The 18,080-nt window shown below is 41.3% G+C and overlaps 1 protein-coding gene across 1 annotated transcript in view; it reads right to left on the bottom strand.

Moving 5' to 3' along the window:
* Positions 1-5,615: 5,615 nt before the first annotated feature.
* The window catches only part of HSF4 (heat shock transcription factor 4), a 32,997-nt gene continuing 20,532 nt past the window's right edge, over positions 5,616-18,080 (bottom strand). The window contains exons 9-13 of the mRNA XM_073307503.1: positions 15,996-16,220; positions 11,455-11,560; positions 9,919-9,984; positions 7,637-7,724; positions 5,616-5,809 (exon numbers count right to left, since the gene is read on the bottom strand). Of these exons, the coding sequence (XP_073163604.1) occupies positions 5,616-5,809; positions 7,637-7,724; positions 9,919-9,984; positions 11,455-11,560; positions 15,996-16,220 (679 nt within the window). The remainder of the gene's footprint in view (positions 5,810-7,636; positions 7,725-9,918; positions 9,985-11,454; positions 11,561-15,995; positions 16,221-18,080) is intronic.

Genomic DNA, 18,080 nt, shown 5'->3' with positions numbered 1-18,080 from the left:
TACCAACAGAAATTGGTCTAATTAAAGATATTACGTCAGCCACTTTATCTTGCTAAACAGGAATGGACTTAAGCATGTGATTGAAATTAAGTATGAGCATAAGTGTTTTGCTAATTCAGGACAATACTTATTACAGTAGCTCACGCTGTAGCACAAGGATAAGGCATTCCTTCAGAATATGAAATTGGCGAAGATGTAACCCTGAAACTAAATATGAAACACTGGCCAACCTGGACTTTTAAGCCATAAACAAATACTGAGCATGCTCAGTACATTTCTTGTTCCGTAAGCTGTCAGTTATTTATGATCACTCCCACACTTTCCTTAGTTTTCTGCAGTTTATGCACCTCCCATCAAAATAAACAGCACTTGTCTGAACTCTGAGGGACTTCTGGCCAAAGTAACAGAACCAAAACCAAGCTATTGAGAAACATATCGAGGACTCACTATGTACTATAATTGTCAGAGTAGAGATCTATATTGTAACATGACTTTGGGCTGAAAAGAGGCTGCTGGAAAGGAGAGCTGCATATGATCAGCATATAATCTAGGTATGGCTTCAAAATAAAAGAAATACTTTGATTTGATTTTCAGTAAGGATGATAATATGGAACAAGGGCGTGAAGGCAGGATGGCTGATGGAAATGAATGTATAGTAATGGAAATTATCACGTGAGGTGGAATTAAACTCAAAGAGCTTAATGTGTTCAAGTCGGGGAGAATGGATAATTTCCATCTCAGAATACTGAAAGAACTGGTACATGAGATTGCTAGTCCAGTAGCAAGGATTTTTAATATATCGATGTATTTGGGGTGTAGTACCATATGACCGGAGAATGGCTAACATCATATCTATATTTAAGGGGGAAAAAAGTGATCTCAGCAATTACAGACCTGTTAGTCTAACTTCAGTAGTAGGCAAGACTTTGGAACACATTATGAAGAAAAGAATAATTAAATTCATGGAGGTAAACTGAAAAGGGGATGTAATGCAACATGGGTTTATCAAAGGTAGATTGTGCCAGACTAACCTGATTTCCTTCTTTGAGAAAATAACTGATTGTTTTTAGAGAAGGGACATGTGGTAGATCTGGTATACTTGGACTTCAGTAAAGCATTTGACACAGTACCATATGGGAAATTATTAGTTAAACTAGATAAGATAGGGCTTAGTACAAGAATTGTAAGGTGAATGAGGAACTGCAAAAGGGGAGATGGAAACAGGTTGTGCTGAAAGGTGAATTATCTGACTGGAGGGAGATTACTAGAGGAGTTCCTAAAGAATTGGTCCTAGGACCAATCTTATTCAATAGTTTTATTAATATCATTGGCACAGAAAGTAGGAGCGCGCTAATGAAATTTACTGGTGATACAAAGTTGAGAGGCATTGTCAATACAGAGTTGGATCTGAATAATCTTACAAAATGTAAGGGTTTTGGGAATAATAAGAATTTCTGCTACAAGCTGGGGGCTCATCAGTTGTAAATGACAGAGGAGGAGAAAGAAGTAGGTATGTTGGTCAATTGCAGGATGATAAGGAGGCATGAACCACCAGTGTGATGTGGCTGCAAAAAAAACCACAAATGCAATCATAGGATGTATCAGGCAAGGCATTTCCACTAGAAAGAGAGGAAGTATTAATCCCATTGTATAGGACACTGGTAAGACCTCATCTGGAATACTGTGTACAATTCTGATCACCTGTGTTTAAGAAACATGAATTCAAACTGGACTAGGTGCAGAGAAGAGTGACTAGGATGATTAGGAGACTAGAGTGCCTATCTTATGGCAAGAGACTAGAAGAGCTTGACTTGTTTAGTCTAGCAAAAAGAAGGCTGAGAAAGGATATGATTGCTTTCTATAAAGAAATTGGGGGAGAGGAGAGAGGGAGTAAACACCAGGGAGGATTAAGGAGGTTGGTCTAATTTTGGATGTTGTTTTTAGGGTGTGAATGTTGGGTGGTCTTGGTGGCCTGTTATACATGACAGGTCAGACTGGATGATCTGGTGGTCCCTTCTGGCCTTAAACTCTATGATTAAGCAAAGTAACAGCCCAAAATAGTGTGCCATTTATTGGTCAAGCCTCACAATTACAATATTTTAATGTTCCAAACAGGCAGTAGGCCTTTTTTCAAGTGGGATATCCCTTTGCTAATAATTATTATTTCCCATCTTCCCTCCACATCACCACAGTAAAAGGCATTTGACTGTGAATATCAAATAGAAGAGATAATGGGAAGATGAGAAAAATTTAGTCTAAAAAATCCTACTGGTTAAAAACTAGAAAAGTTATTCATGTGAATTTCAGCAAAATTCATCATGTTTTATAACAGTCCAATTTTTTTGAATTTTGCATAAAATTGTTTATTTAGAAATTATTTTTGAAATTAGAATTTTTAGAAAAAAATTCTGCACAAAAAAATCCCACCATCTGACTAAACTGACTAATCAAAATTATCACAGCAAAAAACAACCCCCCCAAACAACAAAAATCTAGTGATGATAAATGAACCAAAAAACAACACCCGCCTCCTGAAATGACCAAGAGGCAACATGATTCCCTAAAAGTTTTTGTCAAAAATTTTTGAAAAGTGGAGAATTTTGAAGCAACTGGAATGTTTCCACAAAAAAAGTGTTTAACTGTTTAAAGAACAACAAACAGCCAAATTTCAGTAACTAACCAGATTTAGACACTGATTTTCACTTTAATGGACCTATTCACAGTGCATGAAGTTAAGCACATGTATAAGTCTTCGCAAGATTAGGGTCTTAATTTGAAAAATTCATCCAGATTTACTAGCTTTGTGTTTGTATTCTTTTCTCATTTATTTATTATTTAAAGATTTGTGGAGCCAACTGTCCATTTGGAAAAAAAACAATTAGATTTCAGTGCAGTTGGTCCTATCCCACATGCAAGCCCCTTGAAATAAGAAGTCATTACCACTTATAAATGAAGAGGGAACAGGGAATGGAGAGATGCCAAAGCAGGACTAAATGAGAAAAAGGAAATGTATTTAATTAGTGTTCTCTGTAAAACTTTACAAATGTACAGCATAGTGCAAAAATGCAGTCTCAATGCATCAACTTCAAGTAAAGTTAACAAAAAGTGTAAAAAGCCAGGAAATACAGTCACACTTCCTTGCAGGGGAGATTCCAGAAAAATATTGCTAGGGGTTCCTTTCTACCATGAATTTCCAATCTAATGCCTATAATAGAGCAAAAGGTCTAAAGAAAAAGAGAGACTCTTCCCAGAGTAGCAGCTGGCAGTGGTCACAGTATGATGTTTGGCAGTATGGAGGCTGGAATCTAACTGTTTATATAAGGGCTTGTTTGGAATTGCTCATTCTTTTGGACTGTGTTTAGTCTATTCCTATTTGCAAGTAGCTATCCTACTATGGTTCATTTTCCTACCAAAAATGGATTCCGATTCAGAAAGGTACTTAAGCACATGCCTAACTTTAAGCATGTGATAGTCCCATCAACTTCATTGGGATTACTCAAGTGGCTTAAATCAAGCATTTGTTTAATTACCTCACTGAATAAGGGCTTTAGACTGCCACACAAAGACCAATTGCAACGGAAGTTGTGTGTAAAGATCCAGGTGATTAAATAGTCCTTGAATAAGGAAACCATAAGTTTGTCAGGTGGAACAAGCCTCCAGCCAATTTTAAGTTTTCTAATAAAAGAAAATAAGTAAACGGAATAAAAATCAACTCAATAAATTTCAGCTCAGTTCATTGCTGAAAATTACACACAGATAATCAAAGAAACATCTTTACTTCCCAGTATAGATTAATCATATAGGGATACCTGGTCCAACTAGGTATATTTTCTAAATAGGAAGCCAGTGGGGACTGCCATGGGCTTCCCTTAGTCACAACCACAGAAATACTGGATGGAATTTATAGAAATGCTGCTGCATCATAATTCCTTAAAGGACTGTACCTTGTGGGATCGGGACAGAGGTACTCAGTGAAAATCACAAGGGTAGCATCCACAGTATTAAGTCAGATGGACAAAATTTGTTAACCAGCACAATGCTTCTCAACTCTTGCAGCTCTTTATTTATTGATAAATCAATGGAGGAAATGGCTCTGAGGGGAAGTCCATTTAAAATTTGGGGTGTTTTTTCCATTAAAGGAGAATTTGACTGCAGTTATACTTTATCTCAATACATATTTTGGGATGGATGCTACTTGACCATTCAAATTGCTCAGAAACATGGTTCAGTACCATGAATCGTCATGGCAGTAAAAGGAGGCAGGGTGCTTCTTTCATTTGACATTGGCATGGCTTATGCCTTTCCTTTCTGTTTCAGCTTGAAGGCCTAAGTTAGGTCTGAATTGCTAGGTATTTGGGTCAGTAATTTCTCTAGGGAAATGCAACTTATTTAGAAAATACTGAAACAACTGATACACAGTAAATCTCTGATTCTCCATACGAAATCCCTTGGGTAACACTAGAACTACATTATAAAAAACAAAGCTCTGCTTTGCTGAGAAATGTAGTCTTCAGAAACCACATGAAAGAGAAGGTTGATTCAAGGTTTGGACGCTGGTTTAGGTTGGACAAAGAATACAAGAAAAGCTAGTGGGCAGAGTATACTGTACCTCTCAGCGCGCCCACCCCCAGCAGGTATTTGCACTGAAAGTCTCACTCAATCAGGATCCCATTAAAGAAATCTGGGTTCTCTCATTTGTGTATATGAATAAAGCAACAGGCTAGCAAAATCTTATTCAGGGGACTCAGAATAACCTCCAAGTCAATGCGAACACACAGTAGATTAGACTGGATATGCATGCAAAGTATTGAAATGCCACTGAAAACCAAAATTATATCCAGCCCTTTGTCCTATTTTATCTACTATTTGAAATAGGTTATTATACTGCCCTCATCACAGTAGAATCTGAGCACCTTCCAGAATTGCACTAAGTGATGTGTCTAACATGTGTCACATGTGGTTCGTTCCTTCTCATCCCCTTCCCGGGGGGGAATTCTGTGTGCAGTGGAGCGTTGTGGTTTGGTAGGTTTTTCTAAAATAATTAAATGTCCATGCTGCTCAGTGTTGATGTTGAAGAAGGCAGGTCAAATAAGTATATCTTACACTGGGAATGGAAGGTGGTATGATTTATGATGGTCCTTAGTTTCTATGGGAGTTTCTTTCACAGTCTAGGATGGGTCTTCAGAAAAAGTTCCATCTGCACAGACTGATGTCAACTGAGGGATGTGCAAATTCAGGTTGTTCTGCTTAAACTGTGAAGATAAGGGAGAGATATGAGTATCTCTCATCATATCAAAAGAAGGAAATGGGTAAAAAAGAAAACACTTTTAGGGGTGGACCGGTTGCACAGCTGATTTCCTGTAACTGGGCACTCACAAGTTTGTTTCTTGGAAGAAGACTGCCTATTGTAAAATTTGTCTTGGGTAAGCATGGGAAAACAAGTGCAGCTTGGGCGGTGCAAACAGGTATGGTGGCTGAGTTTTCCATCAATTCAAAAAGAGCAACAACCACTCTTTCGTGTGTTTCTAAGTCACTGTTGTTCCTTTACATTCAAAACTGTAGATGTTTTGTAAGGGAGTAAAAGGCACAACTGTCTTGTAAAGCTAAATAGATCACTAGTTACTTTCAGTGGGAGAGCTCAGGTTTAATGGGATATCTCCTTGGAGACCCACAGAGGAAAGATAGGAAGCCATATTTTCTGATGGAATATAAAGAGCTGAATTTTCAGGCAGGTTTACAATGTTGCTCCTGAAGTCTGCTTCACGATCAATGAGAAACTGCTGGGTGCTTTCAAGAATGACATCTTTCCCTAGGAATGCAGACAGAAAATGGAAAACGTGGTTACCGACAGGCAAACTACTGGTCTTTATTAACTAAGTGCTGGATCCTAGGAAGTGCTGAACTCCAATAGGAATTAAGGGAGTTCAGGACTTTGCCAGAAGGGATTGGAACTGGGACAGTCCAAAAGTCCATTAAAGTCAGTGGGCGTCTTTCCATTGGCTTCAGCTGATTTTGAATCATACTTCAATCGCTGAGATGTATGGGAATAAGGGAATGGAAAAAGAAGCAAATGGCCTGAAGCCTTTGAGGACTGGGTAAGAGCAGCTGCTCTCCCCCACTTATACATATGCTTTCAGCTTTTTTTCACCTCCGCACTGGAGGCACCCACCAGTTCCAATGTCTCCCTTATTTCACCCCTACTATCCTCACGCTGCTATGTGTACAATAGGGACCTTGCAAAGAAGAGACTAGACTCACCAGGCCTTACCAGTACAGACATGCATGTTTCATGCAACATCACCTACAGTGCCAAGGAATTCTGTCTTCAATACATCAATTTTTTAATGAATCTGTTGCCCATGGATGCTCCTGGGCTGAGACTAAAGTCATTGATGTAACAAAGCGGTTATGTATACATGGTGGGAGAACACTACCAGAAAACCAGAAGGCTCTGTTTAGAGCAGCGAAACAGACTGTTTTAAAACACGCTAGCTAACATATTTCATGCACCATTGGGCACCAAGCATGGGGTCATGGCTGACCACCTAATACGTTTTTAAAACCCTGTCTACACTAGGTTGTAAGTGGTGTTTTAAACACATTTTAAAAACCTCTTTCTACTCTAGACAGAGTGTAACGACTTGTTTACATGGGGAAGATTTTTCCATATAACATAAGCTGTGACTTTAAACCAATATGGTTACACTAGCTGCTCTATGCGGACACTGATTCTGTTCAAAGATTGTCTTTATTTTGGTTTAACTTATGATATTAGGGAAGGAATTTAAACTAAATTGAAAAAAAGCCACTAATTCCAGAATAGGAGTGTCCACATGAGATGTTTATACTGGTATAATTATAACAATATACTTTCCCAGGCAGACAAGTCCTATGATAGAAAGAAATGGTACAGCACAGACAGCAGTAATGCAAGCATCGTGACACTGCTGAACCAATGTGATTCAATCGTAGTCTGGAAAGACCAGCTCCAGGGGTAAAACAGAACTTAATTTCCATACCCATTCAGATGTTGGCCTCTCTGCTGACACGGGTTTAAATGAGTGGTATTTATTTTAAAAATAGGGGCATGTCTCTACTAGATCAAGAAGACAAGGTAGATTGAGACTATCAACATTTCACCTAGGTCACCACATAGCAATTGGATGGCAATGAACAATCAAAAGGAGACTGGCTACATTCTGACAGACACCACAGATGTTTGCATTGTTGTTGTAGCCATGTTGGTTCCAGGATAATAGAGAGACAAGATAGGTAATATCTTTTATTGGACCAAATTCTGTTGGTGAGAGAGACAAGCTTAAACAGAACTCTTCTTCAGTTGGTCCAATAAAAGACATTACCTCACCCATCTCGTCTCACCATAGATGTTAGCAGGAATAGACAGAGGTTGGTCATATTTAAATATTGGCACATCTCCAATCTTAAACTGTTATCTTAAAACATCATTGAGGAATAATCACTAAACTGAAACACAAAAGTTGCACTACTATCATAAGCCTCTGGTCTGCTAAAGGATCAATACCAGACATTTCATCTAGCCATTAAAAATGCTTAACCATTAGTTTCATTACTGAATTCCCATTCCTGTGTTTGCCTGGACAGCTATTGCTGGTACCTGGGCAGGTGGTGTTAAAGTGAGGATTTAACACTTTGGGAAACAGTTCATTTACATTCTTCTCCAGATCCACTCTGAGTTGCTGCATCTTGATGCAAAAATACAAACTACAATGTACAATTATACAAAGACAGGGAGATGGTTAGAACTAGGCTGTTTGTGAAGATCAGTGCTTTATTCATACAGCAAATGATAGCACACAGAATTTATTATCGCTGGCCTCTGTTCTAATAAGCAAAATTATGTACACAAGAGGAATTGCTAGCAAATTGCCATGTTCGTGTCTACGTAAACCTTACGTTATCTCAGATTTGGCTTCCGCACCTGGCAGAGCTACCCAGCACCAAGTATGAGATGTCCTTGAGGAAGCTTTAAATAAAAAATTACCTGTGATTGCTTTCTCTATCCTCTGCCTCTCTATTCCACGTGGAACATAGGGCCAACCTGTGATTGCTACTTACAGCCAATTGGGGTGGGAAGGTGGGATTACCCTGCGGAATCCCACTCTTTTCAGGCTAATTTTGGAAGGTGAAAAATGGTACCTCCAAAGATCGGACCTGATTTTATTTTAAGAGAATCCTAATGAGGGGTTAAAATTCCTGTGCAACCAAGCATCACTAGCTAGGTTCATAGAGCCAGCGGCTACGATAACAGGAATCTTTCTCTTAATCACATTGTACCATCTAACTAAGGGTCCTTATCTAAAGCCAAATACAACATGCCATCAAACAGAGATTTTTCTAATGTCTAACTTTTTTTTTTTAAAACAATTCCAAGAGTCCTCTCACATTTTCTAAGTTGCAAGGCTGGAAGTTGCCAGGAGATGAGTTAAAGTTGTTGGAGGCCTAACTTTGAATTTCTTCTCTTTTGGAGCCATCCTGTGAGGTGAATAATGCCCTCTCAACTCCTACTGACTTCTACTGGTCTGTGGGCTACTGAGCAGTGATCGGGGGGGGGGGGTGATGTATCCCGGGACCCCTTCTGTGTGCTTGAAAGTGCTTTGACTAGATTTTGTACTTGCTTGCACTATCGCTTTGGCAATACAGCTGGTCATATGACTATATGCTCTTTTGTATGCTCAGGGCGTCACCTGAGGAGGCTGCCTGAGGTACTGGAAAATCCTGTTGAGCTGAAGGATTGAATTACTAAGTATACAGCCTTCTTCTGCGTTTGGCCGAATGGGGAAAGCAACCTGGGAGTATCTGTTGGCCTTTGCTCTTATACAGAGTCCTCCATTTTGAAAGCAAGCTCCCACTCCTGTTGAGCCTTTGCATTACCAATTGGGCCTCCAGAGGCTCTATTGCCCTCCTGACAGCCAGGAGAAAAAAATTTACCTCAGAAAATGGCCAGTTATGACAGAAAAAACAAAAGCTAGCCAAGGACGTTGTTATGATGACAGAAAATTGCCGCCTTAGCAGCACTGACACAGAGGAGCGAAATCCTACCCTCTGAGGCGGCAAAACCACCTGACTTGCAACTCTGCAGATAAAACTTGTCTGGAGGGTGATACTGTAGCTCTGAAAGGCTGCCCCTGGTCTCAAGTAGGAGAAGAAACCCCTGTAGTGAAACCTAACATCCTGTGACGGTTGCATTTCCATCTGTGTGTAATATTACTTCAGTGATATTAGTCCCAGTGTCAAATTCCAGTCTCACCCTGCCTAATCACATTCCCCCACAGTTTCAACTGTATATATAGTCTTCATTTGCTTTCCTAAATTGTTGTGTTACATGGCTGTGTGCTTTTAAACAATGACATTATTACACCCCAGGGAGGGCAGCATTTCACACATATATATTTTGTAAAGCACTTTCACACACATGGCACTATATGCATTTGAGATATTATTTTTCTTCCTTTTAGAATTGTTGCAATTAAATCAGTTTTCCAAACTAAAAGTTAATTAACAGTGGGTGAATTTCATGCCTGTGCAGAGGGTCAACACAAAGACTGGTACTTGGGCAGCTGGTTTCAACTGAAGACCACATAAAAGGCAACTCAGATTCCAGCATGTTGCATTTTCATTATCCCAACCAGTCCTCCAAATAAGCTCAGATTTCTTCTGAGTGGAAAATAGAGGTTCAAGTCTAGTTTGGGTCACATGTGAAGAGTATTGGTGTTTTCAGTTTCATCCCTGGTGAATGCTTACCCACTGTAAAATTCTCCTCCTCCTTCCCATAAAACAATTATTCATTCTCCACTAATGTACTAGCTCTGTTAACAAGAAGTGCTGTTTCATATCTATACTATGGTTTTCACACAGACACAAATATGCATCCTTTACCGGTGAAAAATTGGCTTCCATGTCAGTCAGATTCCACTCACTCACTGAAAGATTTGGATTAAAGACCTGTTGGAAACGAGACATTTATTTTCCTAGTAGAGAGTAAAAGGATTCTACAGTGACTTTACAATTCATATTCTTTTTGGAAGGACTGTCCGAAGATTTTGTAGCCGAGGGCAAGATTTTCAGAAGAGGCCAGCATCCACCTGCTCCCAATGTGACACTCAATTTAGGATGCTAAGCTCTTTTGAAAAATCAGGCCATTGATACTATGTTCTGATTCACTCAGAGAGAGAAGAAAGAAGTTGTATTATTAGCAGAAAAACTCCTACCAAGGAACAAGAAGAGCAAACAAACAAACAATGATCACTGAATCTTTCCATTAAAGTCAAAGGAAGTCACAGGTTCTAGCACCTCTCAAGATTCCACCCTGAGAGAATAAAGGTGTCCTATTTTGATCAGGTGTCAGAGTCTCTAAGGTGCCACAAGTACTCCTTTTCTTTTTGCGAATACAGACTAACAATCACTTTAGATAAGCTATTACCAACAGGAGAGTGGGTTTGTGGGGGGGTGGGGGTGGGGAGAAAACCTGGATTTGTGCTGGAAATTGCCCAACTTGATTATCATACACATTGTAAGGAGAGTGATCACTTTAGATAAGCTATTACCAGCAGGAGAGTGGGGTGGGGGGAGAGAAAACCTTTTGTAGTGGTAAACACCCATTTTTTCATGGTTTGTGTGTATAAAAAGATCTTCTGTACTTTCCACAGTATGCATCTGATGAAGTGAGCTGTAGCTCACGAAAGCTTATGCTCAAATAAATTGGTTAGTCTCTAAGGTGCCACAAGTACTCCTTTTCTTTTTGCTATTTTGATCACCCATTCTTAATTATCCACACGTTTATTATAAGGATAAATATGAACCATCTATCAAAGAGATCAACTCTCTTCTGACAAATATATTCTTTCCCTATATATGGAGCTATTTGACCACTGGAAAAAAACATAAAACCCCATTGCCAATTTGCAATTAAACACATCCCAGGAATCTCAGACAGGTAAAGACCTCAGTAGGGATAATGTGGCCTCAGCAGCCCTTCCAAGAACTGGAGGAAATGGCAAAGGAGTAATAGGTTCAGACATAATCTAATTGGATGAGGTGGGACCATACAGGATACTATGAAAAATATTAACCGGACTACTAAAGAATAGTATTAAAACTATTTTTATGTAAGAGTGAGAATGTTAATACAATTCTAGATCTTATGACCTTGTCTTAGCCAAATGGATTCTGTTGTGTGATCTTAGGGTATAAGACCTAAGTATATTTCCCTTTACGAGAAATGAAAATGCATGATAAAATCTTAAGCTGCTCAAACTCGCTGCTACGCGAGTACTCTACAGAGGCGATGTCTGTATATATGTTAATAGATAAGGCGCCAGTAGATGGTGCACAAGAATATGCTACATTGTTCACAGTTTTTCTAGGAACAATCAAAGTGACTGTCACATTCAAAAGTGTGCTCTTAACACTCACATCCAAAACGCTGGCTGGTTCCAGATTATACTGCTGGCTCCTCAGCAGCACCTGCAGGCCCTCTAAACTCAAATCAGTACCATCCACGGGGTCAGAAATTTCTGTTCTGAGGAAAGAGAAAAGGAAAATGTGTCATCAATATGAAATATACACGTTTATATTGAAAATACAATTTATTAAACTTCCCAAGGTAAAGCATATGCCCAAATTTTACCTGGCAACCCTATGGGCCATGCTCAGCCCTAGGTTACACCAGCTTTTATGGACTAACCCCAGGAGCACAACCCACCAGAATGGGGATAAGGCTACTGTGACACTAAGCAGCGGAGCCTGCTGTACGCCTTCTAAAGGGCCCATGTATCTGGGAATATATTTGGTCACATCCTCTCCCTAGCTCCCAAAGACTGGGCTCCTATGGTGTCTCTGGCAGAATTAAAGCTACCCTCCTTGGAGGAAATTCCGAGGGAGAAGCATGTGGTTATACCTCTCTCCCTCCCGCCCCCTAAATGGATCCCCTCTAGATCTGAAGTCAGTACAGTGCACACATTTCTATACCAGGCTCAGTTAATCTGATCCAAGAAGTTTGAACTCCTGTGACTAAATGGCATTAAGGGAAAGAGCTCATTGTAGAAAGAGTTGTACAAGCCAACAGAGAGTGACACCCAGCTAGAGAGGGAATCGTAAACAGCAGCCAAAATCAGGGACTGCTTCACTCCACACCTGCCCTCCTATCTTCTCCTTCCCTGCCCCATCCTCCCTTCTCTTTCTCTTTAGCTGATCCCCCTCCTAATTATCCCCTCCCTCCAAAAAACTCATTGCATTTACATGACTTTTGCTACCATCACATTGTTCACTCTGCTGGTGTCTTCTTCTCCTTCCCCCACCGTGTGTGTCTGTCTTGTCTGTTTAGATAGTAAGCTCTTCAGGGCAGAGACCATCTGTGTTTGAACAGTACCTACCATAATTGAGCCCCATTCTCGGTCAGCTCTCAGGCACCAATAAACAGGATTTGTAAGAATAATAATATAGCTGATGAATTATTATTAACCCTTATGCAAAAGTTCTGTAGAATACAATAGGGTTTAAAATCAACAGGGTTCTAGAGAAACCACAAACCTACAACACATAAAAGAAAAAGAGTTCTTATTATAGACATTTTTAATTATCCTGTAGAATTCTATAGCAGGGATTTGATTTTCTATTAAATTCTATAAAATTGTGCTCTTTCCCCCGCATTTTCTGTTAAATTCTACTGGACTTTTCCATAAGAGACCATACAGAAAGGTCCAGGGTTGCAGCCATTCCTGCTCTGTCAGCAGGTGCCATAAACGAGATTTCCATGGGTGCCACCATAAACAAATGCCCGAACCCTTATATGGTCACCTTTGAAAAAACAGCCCGAATTATGAGTTTGTGTTAGTGTGCGGTGAGTATACCATATAAAAGGGAAGACAAATAAGCTGCAATATATTCTAATTAGAGGGAAAATGAACCAAACAGATTCCAAGAGGAAACAAAATTCCAGTAGAGAGTTGAAATAAGGGGACATTCTACATGACAAGAAAGCACATAGGCCAAATGGCATAATTAGCTTAGGTACACACTTTGTGGCAGTCAAAAGAAGAGAGAGAAATGATAGGATAGTTCTGTCTCTAAAATGTCTCCATTGTACATTGTGTCTACATTGTAGAGTAGACTCATGAATCATTAGGGTCTGAGGAGTGGAGTTATACTACAATCTTTACGGATATTTAAGAGGGTAAACATCTTCACTGAAGACATTCTGAGCCAAATTCTAACCTTGAATTTATATTGGTGGCTAATGTAATCTCAAATGGAAGCCTTATCGGAGGGCAGAATCTGGGACTATACATTAAGAGGAGCTACAGAGTTGACAGGATGTATTAAAATGTGTTCAATACAAGGAAAGGGTGAGCGTCCTCAGAGGTATCAGATTTTATGTAGACCCTTGTTTGCAACAGTGGGTCAGATTCCCCTCTCTGAGGCTCCACTGAAGTCAGCGAGTTATAACCGGGATTCACTTAACCTTCTCTCTTCCCCTTTCCCATGAGAATTTTCATTCAGCCCAACATGTGGTAAGAACTTTCTTCACTGGGGTTGCCCAAGTCTTCTCAGATTCACTCAAAACCCCTGCTCCTTTCTGTTAATTTCTTTCTGCTCTGTCTACTTTGTGGTGGTCAGATGTGACAGCCAGGGCAGTTCTCCTTCTGCTGGTTGAACATGCTGTGTGTTTACTGCCATATCATCCTTGCAGCTGAGATTCAAGCCAGAGACCCTTATGGACCATATACAGCAGCTCTCTGAAGGGAGCTACGCAGGATGTCCCCTCTGGCTGAGCCAGGAAGAGTTGTGCTAATGCCCTTTCAGCAGGGCGCCAGTCACTGTATATCTTACGGGTCCTAGTATATTTATCTGCAATGACTCCAAGATTCTCAATGATCCTTCAGAGTTCAGGAACAGAACTGCATTCCTCTATACCTGGACCTCTTGGGTTCATTAACACACAGCTCTTTCTTCTCCATCCCCATTAACAATTTGGCTTGTCACTTAATTGTTTCAAAATGTGTTTCAAAACCCAGTTATTTATAATGTAAAAACTACTTTTGAGTAACAGTGCCTCGATTTTAATAATCTCTTCCTAATAAAGGATAAAAGACCAATGAATAAATCTTTGGTCCCTTGCATGAGGCTTGAGCTTTAGTCATAGAATCATAGAATATCAGGGTTGGAAGGGACCCCAGAAGGTCATCTAGTCCAACCCCCTGCTCAAAGCAGGACCAATTCCCAGTTAAATCATCCCAGCCAGGGCTTTGTCAAGCCTGACCTTAAAAACCTCTAAGGAAGGAGATTCTACCACCTCCCTAGGTAACGCATTCCAGTGTTTCACCACCCTCTTAGTGAAAAAGTTTTTCCTAATATCCAATCTAAACCTCCCCCACTGCAACTTGAGACCATTACTCCTCGTTCTGTCATCTGCTACCATTGAGAACAGTCTAGAGCCATCCTCTTTGGAACCCCCTTTCAGGTAGTTGAAAGCAGCTATCAAATCCCCCCTCATTCTTCTCTTCTGCAGGCTAAACAATCCCAGCTCCCTCAGCCTCTCCTCATAACTCATGTGTTCCAGTCCCCTAATCATTTTTGTTGCCCTTCGCTGGACTCTCTCCAATTTATCCACATCCTTCTTGAAGTGTGGGGCCCAAAACTGGACACAGTACTCCAGATGAGGCCTCACCAATGTCGAATAGAGGGGAACGATCACGTCCCTCGATCTGCTCGCTATGCCCCTACTTATACATCCCAAAATGCCATTGGCCTTCTTGGCAACAAGGGCACACTGCTGACTCATATCCAGCTTCTCGTCCACTGTCACCCCTAGGTCCTTTTCCGCAGAACTGCTGCCTAACTATTCGGTCCCTAGTCTGTAGCTGTGCATTGGGTTCTTCCGTCCTAAGTGCAGGACCCTGCACTTATCCTTATTGAACCTCATCAGATTCCTTTTGGCCCAATCTTCCAATTGGTCTAGGTCCTTCTGTATCCTATCCCTCCCCTCCAGCGTATCTACCACTCCTCCCAGTTTAGTATCATCCGCAAATTTGCTGAGAGTGCAATCCACACCATCCTCCAGATCATTTATGAAGATATTGAATAAAACCGGCCCCAGGACCGACCCTTGGGGCACTCCACTTGATACCGGCTGCCAACTAGACATGGAGCCATTGATCACTACCCGTTGAGCCCGACAATCTAGCCAGCTTTCTACCCAAAGTCAAAGATGGGAAGGAATTAAAACACTCAGTCTGTCTTGTGGCTACCCACAAACACACTCTGAGGCAAGAGTCAGTGGATGAAGTTATCTTCCCAAAAACACATGGGCTGAGTGCACGGTATCCAAAAGAATAACCTCAATAATGACGGAGGATTGGATCAATTATTGACTTGTGAGCATTGACTTTTTTCCCTGAGCATGGAGAGATGTGCCCAGCCATCAGGAAGGTGACAGATGAGGCGATGAAAGGAATGCAAACTGAAGGAGGAAGAACCCACATGAGTTCACAGAGCTGGAGAAGGGAGAAAAAAGGAGGACGACGTAACTGGCAGCTCTTTGCTAATGAAACATTCTTCCCGTGATCTAAACCTGTGTCTGATGGAGGTTTCTTGTCATCTCTTACCAGATCTATTCCCTCATATGACACAAGAGGATACAAGGGGCTCAGCATGCTGTGTGCAGCCAGTGTCATGTTCCACCGGTTTCAGCAATATATGCTGGCCCTTAGGCCCTTTCCAGCATGGAACTTGCATCACTACAGATGTTATTAGCCACAAGCCATTCTGTGTCATTGGGTTGCCACCTCCGAGCTACAAAAAAACAGGACACCTGGGATAATCCTGAGCCTGGACAGCTGGCAGCGTGTACTGAGCTGCCTTACAGTTCTCCCAGGACAATCCTGGGAAAACCTGGACAGGTGGCAACCCTCATGTGCAATGTAGTTGGATGTGCATAGCTGCTGTCCTCCCCTCACCTGTCTAGAGGTGCCCTTCTGCCTCTTCTTTCGGGTTGCTGTGAACTTGCAGACTGTGGCGCCCCGCAGCTCCCTTTGCCTTCTAAAACAGACTGAACCATTGCAACTGGTAACACAGGGGGTTCAGCACACGCACTACAGCCAGGCAGAGAGACATCTGGCTCAGCTGTGGCTTTCACTCCAGGGCTAACTGGTTCTTCCTTGATCAGCATGTGGCATTTTTTCCTGAACCAAAGAAAAGTTTCAGCACCACACTCACACATATGTGCACCAAGGACTTTGCTATTTGCATGAATGGGAAGGGCAGTACTGGCAAAGGGGCTGTTTCTGCTTTTGATCCAACTGCCATGCAGTGTTTATCCCCCATTGTGGACACATGAACTCTGTTTACACCCAAGTTTAATATTTTAATTTTGAGCCCAGTGAAAGTCAGCGGAAAGACTCCCATTGACTTTAGTGGGCTTCGGCATAAGGACCGGCTTTTCTCAGAGATTTTTCCTTCTTGTGCATGCACATGGCTCTTCTTATTTCCTCTGCCAGGAGCAAATGGGGTGGCCTCTTTTAATCAGCAAGAGCTGTCAAAGGCACAACCACATGCGACACGTGCTGTGCCAGAAGGAAAACACCAACTGGGGAGTCTTAGATTTCAACTGTCAGATCAAGGGAAGGGCATTGACATTTCATTTAACCTCATACACATGTGGGAAATACTACAGGGCATCCACCCTGGTGGTCCTGACCAGTGCTGCCACCCTGGCTATGCGGCTCATTCTGTGAGACTGTGTGTTTTACATTTCAGTTCTGTCTCAGACACTGAGACCACACCACTAAATGGATTAAAGGAATCCTGGATTATGCTGGAGCCTGCTGCGTTATTGATACTGTGTTAACCTCCCATCTGGAATGCTGCTGACATTGCATGTTACCTACAAGCAAGCGTGATCAAGGTGCACCACATTTCCTGGAGATGTAGGACCAGCTAGAAAGAATTCTTGGCTCAAGGTGCACGAGAGGGTCATTAACACCAGTGGGTCATTAATATCCAGGGAGTGTCCCGCATTAAGGTTGTTATTAATTATAATAATTATTGGGCCAAATGTTTTGCTGGCATAACTCCATTCACTTCAACAGAGTTACGCCAGAGGTGAATATGTCCCATCAGGTATCTTACATATGTGGAGAAGGTGGCATCCATATGGTACATCTATTTATCAAGCTGTTTGGACCACCTCACCTGCACTCTGCCCACTAATCCATATCCTCAGCACTCAGTCTAACATTCCAACCCCCTGTGAAGCTTCAAACAGTAGCCCTGTTTTAATATTTCCCTCTTTTCTTTCCTACTGTGTAACTTCCTCCAGTCTAACCCCGTCTGAGGCCCAGGATGTGGGCAAGATTCGGACACAGCCCGGAGACAGATGTTCTATCAGTAAAAGTGGCTCTGTTCATTATCTTGTGGCCCTGCAGGATTAGAAACGGAGGTGTAGGTTTTCAAAACTGACTATAGGATTGAGACATCCATTCTCATTAAAATTCCCACTAGGTCATCCAAATCCCATAGCTGCCTTGAAAGTCTCAGGCAGAAGCATTATCCCATAGGGAATGGAAGATTTCCCCTTTTCCAATGGGACCAGCCTTCAATTCTAGCCCTTAAAGGATATAAGCCATTAGACTTCCAAATAGTGAAATTTTTATGAGTAAAAAACTGCTATGTGCCATTTTTAGAAGTTTTTTATAAGCCCTGCACAGCTGGACTCAGAAAGTAACTAAGGCAACTAGCTCTACAGGCAGAGGGATACAAAATTGAACAATGATAAAAAGTGATCAGACTCCACAAGCTGCTGCTGTAACACATCTGGCATGGACAACACATGTGATGGGGTGGGATGTTACAAAGGAGTCATCAGTACAAATTTGGGATCGTCTGCAGAACTCATGAATGGTGAGCACCCACCAGAAGCTCCTGCTGATAAAATAGTTATCATGCGCCACATCATCATGTATTCATTATGTCTCTGTCTTATTATGAGACTTCTCTACAAAAGCTGTCTCTATATATGTAGATAGTTTATTAATAGATAAAGT

Source organism: Lepidochelys kempii, chromosome 12 (genome assembly GCF_965140265.1).
Source record: "Lepidochelys kempii isolate rLepKem1 chromosome 12, rLepKem1.hap2, whole genome shotgun sequence".
Classification (NCBI taxonomy): domain Eukaryota; kingdom Metazoa; phylum Chordata; order Testudines; family Cheloniidae; genus Lepidochelys; species Lepidochelys kempii.
Note: the sequence above shows the minus strand (reverse complement) of the source record. Positions and strands in the feature narration are given on the sequence as shown.